General features: G+C 38.2%; 1 protein-coding gene across 1 annotated transcript in view; it reads left to right on the forward strand.

Annotated features, from left to right (window-relative positions):
• DENND4C (DENN domain containing 4C) overlaps positions 1-13953 on the forward strand; it is a 140941-nt gene that overhangs the window by 112374 nt on the left and 14614 nt on the right. Inside the window, 7 exon segments of the mRNA XM_021682458.2 lie at positions 164-341; positions 1022-1131; positions 1425-1600; positions 5268-5450; positions 6222-6417; positions 8991-9236; positions 10328-10445. Coding sequence (XP_021538133.1) covers positions 164-341; positions 1022-1131; positions 1425-1600; positions 5268-5450; positions 6222-6417; positions 8991-9236; positions 10328-10445 — 1207 coding nt within the window.

Below are 13953 nucleotides of genomic sequence, written 5' to 3' on the forward strand. Positions count from 1 at the left end.
AAATAATATGGAGAACAGTTCAAGAACGGTTTTGAAAACTATGGGGATGATAATTTATTTCAGGATTCTAGAGAAGTTTAATTCTGAAAAGGGCAGCATGACTATATTCTCATTGGAGAAGATATTATTTATGTATGTGGGGTTTTATTCTTTTCAATTAAAGGAGGAAACTAACAGAGATTACAGCTTCCCAGCTGGCCTCGAAGACCATATTTTGGGGGAGAATGTGTCACCTAACGTGAATATTTCTGGGTTGGTTCCCAGTGAACTCACCCAGAGCAACACAAGCCTTGGCAGTAGCAGCAGCAGCGGGGATGTGGGAAAACTGCAGTACTCAACAGGTATGGGAGGGACTCATTCGTATGCACACACCTTTCCCTCCCCTACCTCATGCACAGTAAGCCCCATCTGTTGAGATGAGCGGATAGATTTTTAATGGAGCCACACCATACTATCCACTTATTTTATATGATCTCTAAGTATTACAGTCACCTTAGTTGTATTTGTGGACTTTGTCATTGGTTTCAAACTTTAGTGTGTGTCCAAATCACATGGAGAATTTATTTAAAAATATAGGCAAATGTCCAGACTCTAGGCTAAGACTTTTGAGACTGAATTTGTGGGATTGGGACCTTAAAATAAATAAAAATATATATTTTTAACCAGCTCTCTGGATAAATCAAATGTATACCAGAGTTTGAGAATACCTGGGCTGTGTCCCTGAAATTTCTTAGTGCTGTGTTATTTTAAAGAAATTTTAATTCTATTTATTTTTTCCAACATTCTGTTATGAAAAATTTCTAATGTCCTGAATAGTTGAAAGAATCATATAATGAACGATCCTATATTCTCCACTTAGATTTAACTATTGTTAACTTTAGATATATACTACAGAGATTTTTATACTGAACTGTTTGAAAATAAACTGCAGACTACATCATACTCCCCCTAAATACTTTAGTATGCATTTCCAAAGAATAAGGACATTCTCATATAATGTGTTATATTTACTTCTGTTTAGGTGAACCTCCATTTCCAAGAAGCATAAAAGGGCAGGACTGTGAAAAATCAGACCATGGCTCTTCTCAAAACACCAGCATGTCTAGCATCTATCAGAATTGTGCAATGGAGGTAAAAGTTCTATATTCTGTTCATGATAAAATGGTTGTAAACATGTTTATTTCAGAATGGCACTTAACAGAATTCTATGATACCCTTGTAGAAAGAACAGTAAATCATCTTGTTGAATTTGCTTCATGCTTTACGTAAGTAAGGCAATAAACTGGTAGTTTTATCTGTAAAGTGATTGAACTGTTAATTCTAAATTTGATCAACAAAATAAAATTATGTGTCTCAAGAGGATGGCCTATTAAGATTACTTTTCACTGTGGAGGTTCTCAGTGTCTGCACTTTTTTACTCTTAGGTTTTGATGTCAAGTTGTTCACAGTGCAGAGCTTGTGGAGCTTTAGTTTATGATGAAGAAATTATGGCTGGATGGACGGCAGATGATTCAAATTTGAATACAACCTGTCCATTCTGTAAAAGCAACTTCTTGCCTCTTCTCAATATAGAATTTAAAGACTTGAGAGGCTCTGCAAGGTTAGTATTGTAAAAGCTCCCTTAAGAGGTGAGTGCCCTCCCAGAAGGCATGACTCCTGGGGGAAGAGTGAAATAGTCATGGCACACTCCAGCTGTCCCTTTCCTCTCTCTCCTTCACTCTCAGTATTGGAGTAGAAAATACTGGTACTATAGGAGACTACTTTTCCAGTTTATTTAACACACAATTATCAGTAGTAGTAATCCTTGGAGCTAAACTTTATAGAGCATTCAGAACTTTAATGTTTATCATTATTTTAAGCTTACTTTCTCAGTGACTTTTTTTTTTTAAAGATTTTATTTATTCATTTGAGACACAGATACAGAGAGATATAGAGAGAGAGAGAGAGAGAGAGAGCACAAGCAGGGAGAGAGGCAGAGGGAAAGGAAGAAGCAGGCTTTCTGCTGAACCAGGAGCCCGATGTGGGGCTCGATCCCAGGACCCTGGGATCATGACTGGAGCCGAAGGCAGAGGCTTAACCATCTGAGCCACCCAGGCGCCCCTCTCAATGACTTTATATCTTCTAGAAGAAAAAATAAAGGTGCGAGGGATGGGGTTTTTTTTTGACTCTTCTAACTTGTTGCCCCTTTATGGTAGTGCTCTGTACGGTGAAATGACCAAATTCTAGGCAATAGAAGAGACTAGGTGATCTATAATTAGTCATTAAGTAATTGAGAGTTTGGTAACTGGTTACTTAAGTAATTATACTTAATATCCTATTTGTTTTATGGAGCAGACAAACTTCATATTATTGTCTACCTTTAGCTGCTTTTAAAAAATCTCTAATCATACAGGTGTTTCTTCTTAGCTTAGTTTTTCCTTTTAGCTTCAGGTATGGAGCTGAGTGAAATTATATTCTAATTTCTGATGTACTATCGTCATTGCTTTGTGCAAGGATCCTTTTTTATTAGCTCTACCCTCAACCACCCCCTACCATTCCCACTCTCATTCCTTTATCCAAACAAAGACATTGACTCTTCCGTGTGTGATATCTTTGAATATATACCCTCATAAAATACATTGTTTTGTACGATTATTCATTTTTTTAAAAGATTTTATTAATTTATTTGAGGTAGAGTGAGAGAGAGCACGCAAGCAGGGGCAGAGGAAGAGGGAGAAGCAGGCTTCCCACTGAGCAGGGAGCCCGATGCAGGGCTTGATCCCAGGACCCTGGGATCATGACCTGAGCCGAAGGCAGACGCTTAACCGACTGAGCCATCCAGACGCCCCTGATTATTCATTTTTAACTTACATAATTAGAATACTGATACTCTCTATTTTTATTACTGTTTAAAAGCTGAGTCGCTGTATGTACATCTAGTTTATTCCTTTTCTCCTGTAGGAAGTTAATACCTCATTTTACTTATCCATTATCCTACTGTTGCTTCAGTTGCTTCCAGTTCCCTGTTACTATAAATATCACTGCAGTGATGCAGTGCACTGTAAAATATATCTCCTTCTGAACTTGTGAAATAGTTTCTCTCAGAATAATAGTCTTAGGAGCGAGGTCATTGAGTCCTTTTCATGCATGATTTCAATAAACAATGGAAGATTGCTTCCCAGATAGCAGTACTCCCACTACTAGTGCCTAAGAATTCTCATTTCTGTATATTTGTTACCAGCATTTGGTATTAATCAAGTTTTTGTTTTTTGTATTCTAATGAGTATAAAGTGGTGTCTTGTTTTTGTTTGAATTTCTCTCAATATTAGTGAGTTTATCTCTTCACGTACTTGTTAATTATTCCAACATTTTCTATGAATTGCCTGTTTATATTTTTACCTTGTCCATTTTTATATTTTTCTTGTTGATGTCTGTCTTGAATATTCTTGATATTAATTCCTTGAAGTTACTCATTTTGATGTCATTATCCATTGATTTTCCACCTTATGATTTGTGGCTTTTGGTCTTGTTTTAAAAGTTGTTTCCCATCTGCAGGACATGAAGAGTTTCTCCTGAGGTTTCTTTTGTTAGCTTTATATTTTACCTCTGATATTTAGGTCTTTAATCCATCTGGAGTACACTTTTGTGTTTGTGGATGATGGTAGGAATACAGCTTTATTTTCCTCCATGGAAGGAGCCTGTTTTTACTTGATAGGTAGCATCTCCTTTATCATATATCAAGTTCCCATGCGCACCTCACCCTGCTTCTGTGTTCCCTGTTTTTTTTTGGTCAATAATCTATTTTTATTACTGTTTGTGTTACATCTGGTTGATAGGGTAAGCTCCCCGTCATGGAATTTTATTTATTTATTTATTTATTTAATTTTTATTTATTTATTTATTTATTTTGCTTAGAGCAACTTTAGCCCTTCTACCCCCAAATTCAGTTGGAGTTTTCATTGAGATTGCAGCATTAGATGTATAGATTAATCTGGGGAAAATGGACATTTTCAGTATTATTCTCTTATCTATGAACATGGTATAGATCTCCATTTTTTTAGATTATCTTTTATGTCCTTTTAATAAAGCTTTAAATTATTCTCCATAGTCTTATCCTTTTGTGTTGTGTTTTTGTAAGTTATTATGTTAAGTACCTTATATTTTCTAAGTAGGTATAAAGGAGCATTGTTGATTTTCCTCCCCAATATGTCATTATGGAAAATTTCAAACTTGCAGCTAAGTTTAAAGATTTTTCTTACAGTGACACCCAAATATCCATCTCGCCAGTTACTATTTTATTGTACTTGCTTTATCAACTGTCTATCCCTTCATCCACCAGTCCTATATTTTTATCTATTTAAAAGAAGATGTAGACATTAATATGCTTCTCCCCCAGACTTCAGCATACATATTAACTAAAGTTCAGTATTTGTTTACAGTTTTTTTTTCAATAAAGACGTATATAAGAAAATCTGCAAATTTAAAATGTATCATTTGAAAATTGAATGCACACATTGATGCAGATCTAACCCTTATTAAGATTCAGAACATTACTATTACCTCAGAGATTTCTCTCAGTGTCCCTTGCAAGGCCCAACCCTCACTCCACCCCCACCCAGAAAGAGAAGGACAGAGAAGATGAAAACAGAATAATGAATAAAGGGGAAGAGGAAATGACTAGAGACAAAATGGATATTTATGGGGAAGAGGATACTATACAGGGGGAGAGGATACTATACACAATTATAAGTTTATACATGCTAAAATGCCATTGCTGCTCTATTGTTTATTATGTTCAGTTAGCCAGCATATAGTACACCATCAGTTTTTGATGTAGTGTTCAATGATTCATTCGTTGCCTATAACACCCAGTGCTCATCACATCACGTGCCCTCCTTAATACCCATCACCTGGTTACCCCATCCCCCCACCCCCCTCCCTTCTGTAACTGTCAGTTTGTTTCCCGGAGTCCATAGTCTCTCATGGTTTGTCTCCCTCTCTTTTTTAACTCAGAAAATTAATAAAATATTTTGCTTTCCATCTTCCTTCATAGCTTTCTTTAAAGGATCTTATATTGAACTATAATGACTTTGAGACCTTTTTCATTTGAAAAGTTTACTACAAGAGAGAAAGAATGATAGAAGGGTGTGTGTGTGTGTTTGAAAGAGGCAGTAGTTCTATGGATTGTATAATTCATCAATGACTGTTTTATCATAAAGTGATTCTAAATATGACATTTAGAGGGTTCTAGGTTTTTAAAGACTTTTTTTTTATTGCTCCATATTTAGCTTTTTCCTGAAACCAAGTACCTCTGGTGACAGTTTACAAAGTGGCAGCATTCCATTGGCAAATGAACCTTCAGAGCACAAACCTGTATCTAGTTCAGCAGAACCTGACTTGATCAATTTTATGGATTTCCCAAAGCAAAACCAGACCATAACTGAAGAAACCACCTCCGCAACTGAATCAAGGTACCATAGGGTACAGAGAAGTCTGCATTATAAATTGGGTACCCTTATTAAAATTCCATCTTTAAAGATAATCTGATGCATGTAGGCATAAGTTCTGGCATTTTAAAAATTCAATCTTAACTTTTTTCTATGATATATTGTTTAAGTATCTAATGAAAGAATGTGATAACCATTTTTGAAATTATGTTTAATGTTTTACAGCGTTCTTTTACAAAATGAACTTCTCAAGCGTATGAAGTATTTTTCCCTTTTAGGTTAGTCATTGCCAGTTTCCAGAGACATATTCTCTTTACTGTGAAATATACTGCTTCCTCTTAAATACTGATTGAATCAAATATTGAGAACCTGTTGTATGCTGAGCATTATGCTAAGCACTAAAAATAAAAAAGATCTGGTTTCTATCCTTAGGTGGATCATGGCCTGGTAGAGGTTAACTACTTACCAAATAGTTGCATAATTCTAGGTGATTTTGTTTAATAAAGATGAAATAATGTTTGAATAAAGCAACTGAATGGGCACTTCGTCTTTTAAAAAGACTATCTATTATCTACCCTTTGTCTTCTTCCCGCCCTTCACCGGAGTCATCCACTCCATCCTGTTCTTCTGACTCCCTTAACAAAATGCCTGAAGGAAATGTCAATCTTATAAGGTGGTACTGATTCTTCTCCAGTACATTCAGTAGACTCAAAATTCGTTGTAGAAAATACTCTAGCTGGACAGGTTTAGATTGTGTTACAGCACAAACACAACATTTCTTCATTTTTTTTAAAGTGATGAAATAAAGAGAGCCAGTGGAGAAGTCCAAACTATGAAAATTTCACCTGCGCCTAATAGTTTATCAAAGCGAAATGTATCTTTGACTCGAAGTCACAGTGTTGGAGGTCCCTTGCAAAATATTGACTTTTCCCAGCGACCGTTTCATGGCATTTCAACAGTCAGTCTCCCAAACAGTCTGCAGGAAGTTGTGGTATGTAACAAGATTATAATTATCTGTGTATTCATGTAAGTATTTATTAGAGCAGCACATAATCCACAAGTGATAAAAATTTTTCATAAGCAGACTAAGAATTTTTTAAAATTTCAAGTATGTACAAAACTAACCAGAAGAGTATAATGAGTTCCTTTGACCTGCCATCTGGCTTCAGTAATTTTCACCTTAGGGCCATTCTTCTTTCATGTATACCATTACTCACTTCTTTCCTAGATTCTTCTGAAGCAAACTTCAAACATCATATATTCCAATTGTAAATATTTCAGTATACTACGTAGTTCCTAAGAGATAAGGACTCTTAAAAATACAATGCCAGGGGCGCCTGGGTGGCTCAGTTGGTTAAGCGACTGCCTTTGGCTCGGGTCATGATCCTGGAGTCCCGGGATCGAGTCCCGCATCGGGCTCCTTGCTCGGCGGGGAGCCTGCTTCTCCCTCTGACCCTTCCCCCTCTCATGTGCTCTCTGTCTCTCTCATTCTCTCTGTCTCAAATAAATAAATAAAATCTTAAAAAAAAAAATCTTTAAAAAAAAAAAAATACAATGCCATTATACGACTAAAAAAATATCAAATTATTCAATCTTTGTTCAAATTTCTAATGGTTTAAAAAATGTCAAGTTTGTGTGTGCTTTGTAGTTTGAAGAATGATCAGATAATATCTATGCATTGCAATTGGTTGATCTGTTTAGTCTTTTTTTTTTTAAAGATTTATTTATTTATTTGACAGAGACAGAGCTAAAGAAGGGAACACAAGCAGGGGGAGTGGGAGAGGGAGAAGCAAGCTTCCCGCCAAGCAGGGAGCCCAGTGTGGGGCTCTATCCCAGGGCTCTGGGATCATGACCTGAGTCGAAGGCAGTCGCTTAATGACTGAGCCATCCAGGCGCCCTTGTTTTTTTTAGTCTTTTTAAATCTGTAGGCCCTTCCTTTAACCTTGCAACTTATTTGTTGATTACAATCATATAAATTGGTAATTGTATCTAGAAGCTTGATCAGATTCAGGTTTTTGTTTTGTGGTTTTATTTTTGTAAGACAATAGCAGTGGTGGGATGTCCCTCAATAGAAGACATGAACTTTCTTTGTGATGCTAGTAGCTATTAATGCCTCAATAATGCCCAGATCAGGTTATTCATTTCCAGCTATAAAGGGTGATAGTCTAATTGTCTTTATTATATGGGGTACATCTATAAAGAGAAACTTGCCCCATATTTTCTGTTTGCTTTTCCAAAGACACAGTTTATTTTGGAAAGGTAGGGTAACTGATTTTTTCCTTTTATTTACCAATTTTCAAAATAACAAGTTGGGTTCCTAGCATTCTCCCAGGTGATCAATTAATTTGGAGGAATAGGGTATCATTATGAACTCACTGATTTAAACATTTGTGTTTACATCCATTGCTGCTGTTATCCTTATTAATACTTACATTATCCCATCTTTGATCAGCTAGAAGCCTCTACATATTGGTGCCTTAGTCCCTTTGACACAATTCTAGTAGCCTTTTTATAAATTTTTTTAAAGCTTCCTTGCTTTCTTTTCTTTTTTTTTTTTTTTAAGATTTTATTTATTTATTTGAGAGAGAGAGAATGAGAGAGCACATGAGAGGGGTTAGGGTCAGAGGGAGAAGCAGACTCCCCGCCGAGCAGGGAGCCCGATGTGGGACTCGATCCCGGGATTCCAGGATCATGACCTGAGCCGAAGGCAGTCGCTTAACCAACTGAGCCACCCAGGCGCCCAAGCTTCCTTGCTTTCTTATATGATAATATGTTTCATGCTCATGTGATACATTTCTTTCTCTAGACCTAGAATCAGTCATTTCTCTAAGAAACACTGTTCTTTGTAGAGGAGATGGTATTTGGAGACCTCAGCCTGGGCAGTAGGGGTACTCAATGAGTTGGTCATAAGCGTTTTATTCTGATTATAATACGCACAACTTATAAAGACTAAATTGGATTTTTTTTTTAACGATTTTATTTATTTGACAGAGACACAGTGAGAGAGGGAACACGAGCAGGGGGAGTGGGAGAGGGAGAAGCAGGCTTCCCTCCTAGCAGGGAGCCCGGAGCCCGATGCGGGGCTGGATCCCAGGACCCTGGGACCACGACCAGAGCTGAGGGCAGACGCTTAATGACTGAGCCACCCAGGCGCCCCTAAATTGGATTCTTTTGTACAACTGCTCTTTAACTACTGTAGTTTTTGTTGTAATCAAATGTAAAAACAAGCTTTTACAAGTAGATATAATTGTAAAAGGAGTCATCAAGTACTAACACAAAGATTGCTCCATCTGTTTAGAGTTTTAGAAAGAAGATAAAGTCTACTTTTTGGGGGAACATCTGAAATGTAGTGTTTCTTATAAATTTTCTTTTGTAATCCTTTAACTTAAGGGCATTTAAGTATTTTTTTATTTTTTTAGGTTTTCATTAGGGTATACTGCATGTAGCACTGGTTCTGAAATCACTGATTTTGAAAGGATAGATAAAGCATAATCTCACTGAGAAGTACTCTTAAACATACAGAATAGATAATACTCGTTTCTTCCTTATTTTTATTTTTTAAAGGATCCTTTAGGAAAAAGACCCAATCCTCCCCCTGTTTCTGTGCCCTACTTGAGTCCTCTAGTGCTTCGTAAAGAACTTGAATCTTTGCTAGAAAATGAAGGTGATCAAGTGATTCACACATCCTCTTTCATCAATCAACATCCAATCATTTTCTGGAACCTCGTTTGGTATTTCAGACGTTTGGACCTTGCTAGTAACTTGCCAGGACTCATCCTCACATCCGAACATTGTAATGGAGGTGTACAGGTAGGGTACCGACCTGCATACTTACACTACACTGGGGTTGGTTGGAGTGAGGCTTAACTTCAAGTAACAGAGTATACAACAACAATGCCTTAACAAGATGTATGTTACTTCTCTCTCACATAGAAGTTTGGGTTAAGTGGTCCTGGAATGGTAAAATGTTAGGTACGTGAGATCCTTCTGTCTTTTTGGTCAGCTGTGCATAACCTCTATTTCCAAGTTGTGTACCTGGTTCAGGATGGCTGCTCTATTTCCAACCATCACATCCACATTCCAGCCAGCAGTAAGGATAAAAATGGATGGAGAAGAGTACGTCTTCTTTCTCTAGGGATAGTTCCTAGAGTGGCACGTAACATTTATCTACGTATCTGTTTGGCCTGAATACAGTTATATGGTTATATCTAGTTGCAAGGGTGGCTAGAAAAGGTAGTTTTTATTCTGAACTATCAAATCTCCAGCTGAAATTCTCAAAACTTTATTTTACAGGCCTCCTCTTGCCCATATTTTTCAGATGATATAATTAAAAGTTAGAGAAGTAATTTCCGCAAGGTCCCATACCTACTGCGTGATGGGGAGCCCAGACCACAGTCTGCCTGTCTGACTTTATAGCCCCTGCTGTCCTCGTGCTGGGGCGCCTGATTGCATGGGAGACACTGAGCTTCCTGGAGTTCCTTCATTTTATGATACTGATTACTGAGAGACACCCCAACATTCACCAGGGGTGAAACACAATCTTCGCTTAAAGTATTACAGTCTTTCTGACTCATTTAAATAACAGTCTGCACAACAACATAGCAGAAGCTATTGTACTTTCTCTTACCTTGAAATTTGTTGTAAAAGTGACTAATCTTCCATGTGGCCACTGTGCCAGCTACCAAGTTGTCTTTCCAGTCTGTGGAAGTAGGAATGAGAAACTTGCACTTCAGAAAATAGGAATATTTATCATCAGATACAAATAAAAATTAAAATTTTTGCTTAGAATTTTAGGTCCAGAGTTTTGAAAGAACTCCTTTGTTTTATATAATCAAACTTTCTAGATCCACTGGTAATTATTGTTATGTGTAGGGTGCTAATACTTTGTTGATCTCTTTTAGCTTCCCCTATCATCTCTGTCCCAGGATAGCAAACTTGTGTATATTCAGCTATTATGGGATAATATCAACCTTCATCAGGAACCAGGAGAACCTTTGTATGTCTCATGGAGGAATTTTAGTAAGTAAAACAATTAAGACATAAAAGACTCAAACTGGAAACAACCCATATATCTTTTCACAGGTGAATGAATAAACAAATTGTGGTACAGTCCATACAGTAGAATACTATAGACTACTGGGGTAAAAAATGAAGTGAGAGAAACAAATTATTCTGCTTTAAGATTTTTCATGCATTTTTAGTATCTCTTCAGGAGTCTTTCCATTTTAGATCAAATTGATTTGCTCTTATACTGACCCATTTAACTGTCTCAGGGAGTGGAAGAGTATTTTGTGATTTTTTCTGTCAAATGCCAATTTTGGTTAGGTATTGGGAAAGTAAATTCTATATACTGGAAGAGTAATTTGGATGTGTTGCTGGTATAGGGTCATAATTTCAATTATATGGATACTAATCTCAAAGATTCTAGCTTCATTTTCAGTCTTATATTTAGAACATGTTTTTACAGGGCATTTAAAGAGGTATCATCCAGTATTCCAAAGTCCTTTGAGTCATTAAGACAGCACCACCCAGTAGATATGTGAGCATATGATATCAATAGGCAGCTGATGGAAGAAACATTATATGACATATTAGTTTGCTAGGGCTACCATAACAGAATACCACAGACTGGGTGGCTTAAACAACAGAAATTTGTTTCTCACAGTCTAGAGACTGGAAGTCAAAGATCAGGATGTCAACAGGTTTGGCTCCCATGGCCTCTCTCCTTGGCTTGCAGATGGCCTTTGCTCTGTGTACACCTGCATCTCTCTGGTGTCCTTTTCTCATAAGGACACGAGTTATATTGGACTAGGGCCCCTCCCTTATGACCTCATTTAACATTAGTTACCTCTTTAAAGACCCTATCTTCAAATGTAGTCACAGAGGGCGTTAGAGGTTCAACATACGAATTTGGGGGGAACATGATTCAGTTCATAACAGACATGAAAAAATGCTCAATCTCATTATTTAGTGAAATATCCATTTCTTTTGTTAAAAAGGGGAAGTACAAACTTAGTTACATCAGGATGGCAAAAGACTATTACATCCAATCTTTTTGAGGATATGGAGGAAAAACACTCTGATACACTGTTAGAAGTGAAAATGATACAATTCTAGAGAAGAACGTGGCCTATATTATCCCTATTTAATATATGGATACCCTTTAACTCAGCCATCAGAGTAAGACAGCTCTGTTCTATAGGAGTATGGAAAGTTGTCTGCACAGTGATGCTTACTGTATGATTATTTGTTGTGATAATGAAATGAAGTATGTAAATACCTAACAGGAGAGCTGTGATAAATCTGTATCATGAAATGTGGCCTGAGTCATTTGCATATGGATGGCTGAAAAGGATGTCATGTATCAAGTGGAAAAGGGGCAGGTTTTAGAACAGTATAGATCTTTTCAATTAAAAACAAAAAAACACCGGGGCACCTGGGTGGCTCAGTCGTTAAGCGTCTGCCTTCGGCTCAGGTCATGATCCCAGGGTCCTGGGATCAAGCCCCACACCGGGCTCCCTGCTCCACGGGAAGCCTGCTTCTCCCTCTCCCATTCCCCCTGCTTGTGTTCCCTCTCTCACTGTGTCTCTCTGTCAAATAAATAAATAAAATCTTAAAAAAACAACAACAAAAAAAACAAAAAAAACACCAAAAATATATATCTGTGTTTTTAATATATGCATATAAAAAGGTCTAAAACCACTATTACCAGTGGCTCCTCAGATGGGAAAGGGAACAGTTCACTTTTTTTTTTTTTTAAAGATTTTATTTATTTATTCATGAGAGACAGAGAAACAGGCAGAGGGAGAAGCAGGCTCCCAAGGAGCAGGGAGCCCAATGCGGGACTCGATCCCAGGACGCTGGGATCATGACCTGAGCCGAAGGCAGACGCTTAATTATCTGAGCCACCCAGGCACCCCGGGAACAGTTCACTTTTACTGTTTTGTACTTTTTTAAAAAATCTATTACTATTTTGTATTAGGATTTTTTTTTTTCCAGTTTTAAGTAAAAAAAATATTTTTTCCTTTGAAAATGCTAGTCACAAAATTATGGTTAAATACATTACAAGCTGTTTTTGTTCTTTTGGTTGTTGTTTCAGTTCTGATTTTTTTTTTTTTGTAAACAGAAGCAGAGTAACCTTGAAATTTATGCTATAAAATAACAGAATTGGGGGCACCTGTATGGCTCAGTCAGTTGAGCATCCGACTCTTGATCTCAGCTTAGGTTTTGATCTCGGGGTCATGAGTTCAGGCCCCATGTTGGGCTCCACGCTGGGTATGGAGCCTACTTAAAAAAATAATAGAATTAGAGTTGCTATTTCTTCAGTTATTTTCCTACCTCTCTTGAAATGCACAAGTGTTTCAAAATATTCTGTAATTTGTGACGGGAATAAAAGAGCTCTCAAGAATGGCCTTGTTTCTCAAGAATGAATCGATTTTGGCCGCTTTAAATGAAGAACTGGCATGTAAATGACATCAAAAGACATAAGAATTAAGTGGGTGAGAACTGGAATGATAGTGACTTCCAGTGATTTCTGGAAGAGGAGCTTCAGAGATCCACTTCCCAGCAAAACAACCATAACTGTTTAAAAAAAAAAAATTATTAAAAAAAGGGAGATGAGAAGATAGAGTAGGAGGGTCTTGAATTCATTTTGTCCCACAGCCAAACCAAGGCAACAGCTACATGTATTGTACTAACTCTGAAAATGACCGGAAGACTGGCAAACCGCGTCTTCCCAAGCTAGTTGTAGAGGAAAGGCCGTGTCAGCAGTTGGGGACCACTGCCAGCACAACTAACCACAAATGGGGGGGGGGGCGTCACAAACATGGAGGAAGGAGGGAATCAGACCCCACCCCCGGCCCTGGGGACTTGGACTGAGAAGACAAGCCCCTATAACATCTGGCTTTGAAAATCAGCAGTGCTGAAGTCCAGGAGAACCCAAGGATGATAGGAAACTGAGTCCCCACCTTTAAAGAACCAGCATGCTCAGTAACTCGCCAGGAACACAGCAAAGCAGCAGCTCGAAAAGTGCCTAGGGTATACGTGAAAGGGGATTTATTGACTAATTTTAAGACATGTACCAAAGGGGCAGGGATCTGCATAGTTCTCTGGGAACAAAAGTGCTGGCAGGCACTGTTTGTCTTGCCCTTCCCCAGCCTAGATAGCTAGACACTTGGGGGAGCCAGGCTTGACAGTCTCTGTGTACCTTACCAGCAGTGCCTGCCCCTCCCTGACATTCCCCCCCTCCAAAGTAGCTCCTGCCCTGCCACACCCGAAGGCAGCCCTGGCTGGGAAAGGTGTCCTTCTGAAGTGACTCCTGCCCTGAGGGGCAGCGGTGTAAACCACCCCACACACCAGCATGTCTGCAGTTCCTGCATTCAGGCCTCTTAACTGGCTGCACAGGAAGCAAGCCTTACCCGTCAGTGTGCCTGCAGCAGTAGTACAGGCTAATGGCAGCCAGCTGGGCTGGCTCGTGGTGGCTGCAGCTGACCTCTCAAACCCTGCCCAGTGCACCTGCAGCGGGTTA

Source organism: Neomonachus schauinslandi, chromosome 13 (genome assembly GCF_002201575.2).
Source record: "Neomonachus schauinslandi chromosome 13, ASM220157v2, whole genome shotgun sequence".
NCBI classification, from domain to species: domain Eukaryota; kingdom Metazoa; phylum Chordata; class Mammalia; order Carnivora; family Phocidae; genus Neomonachus; species Neomonachus schauinslandi.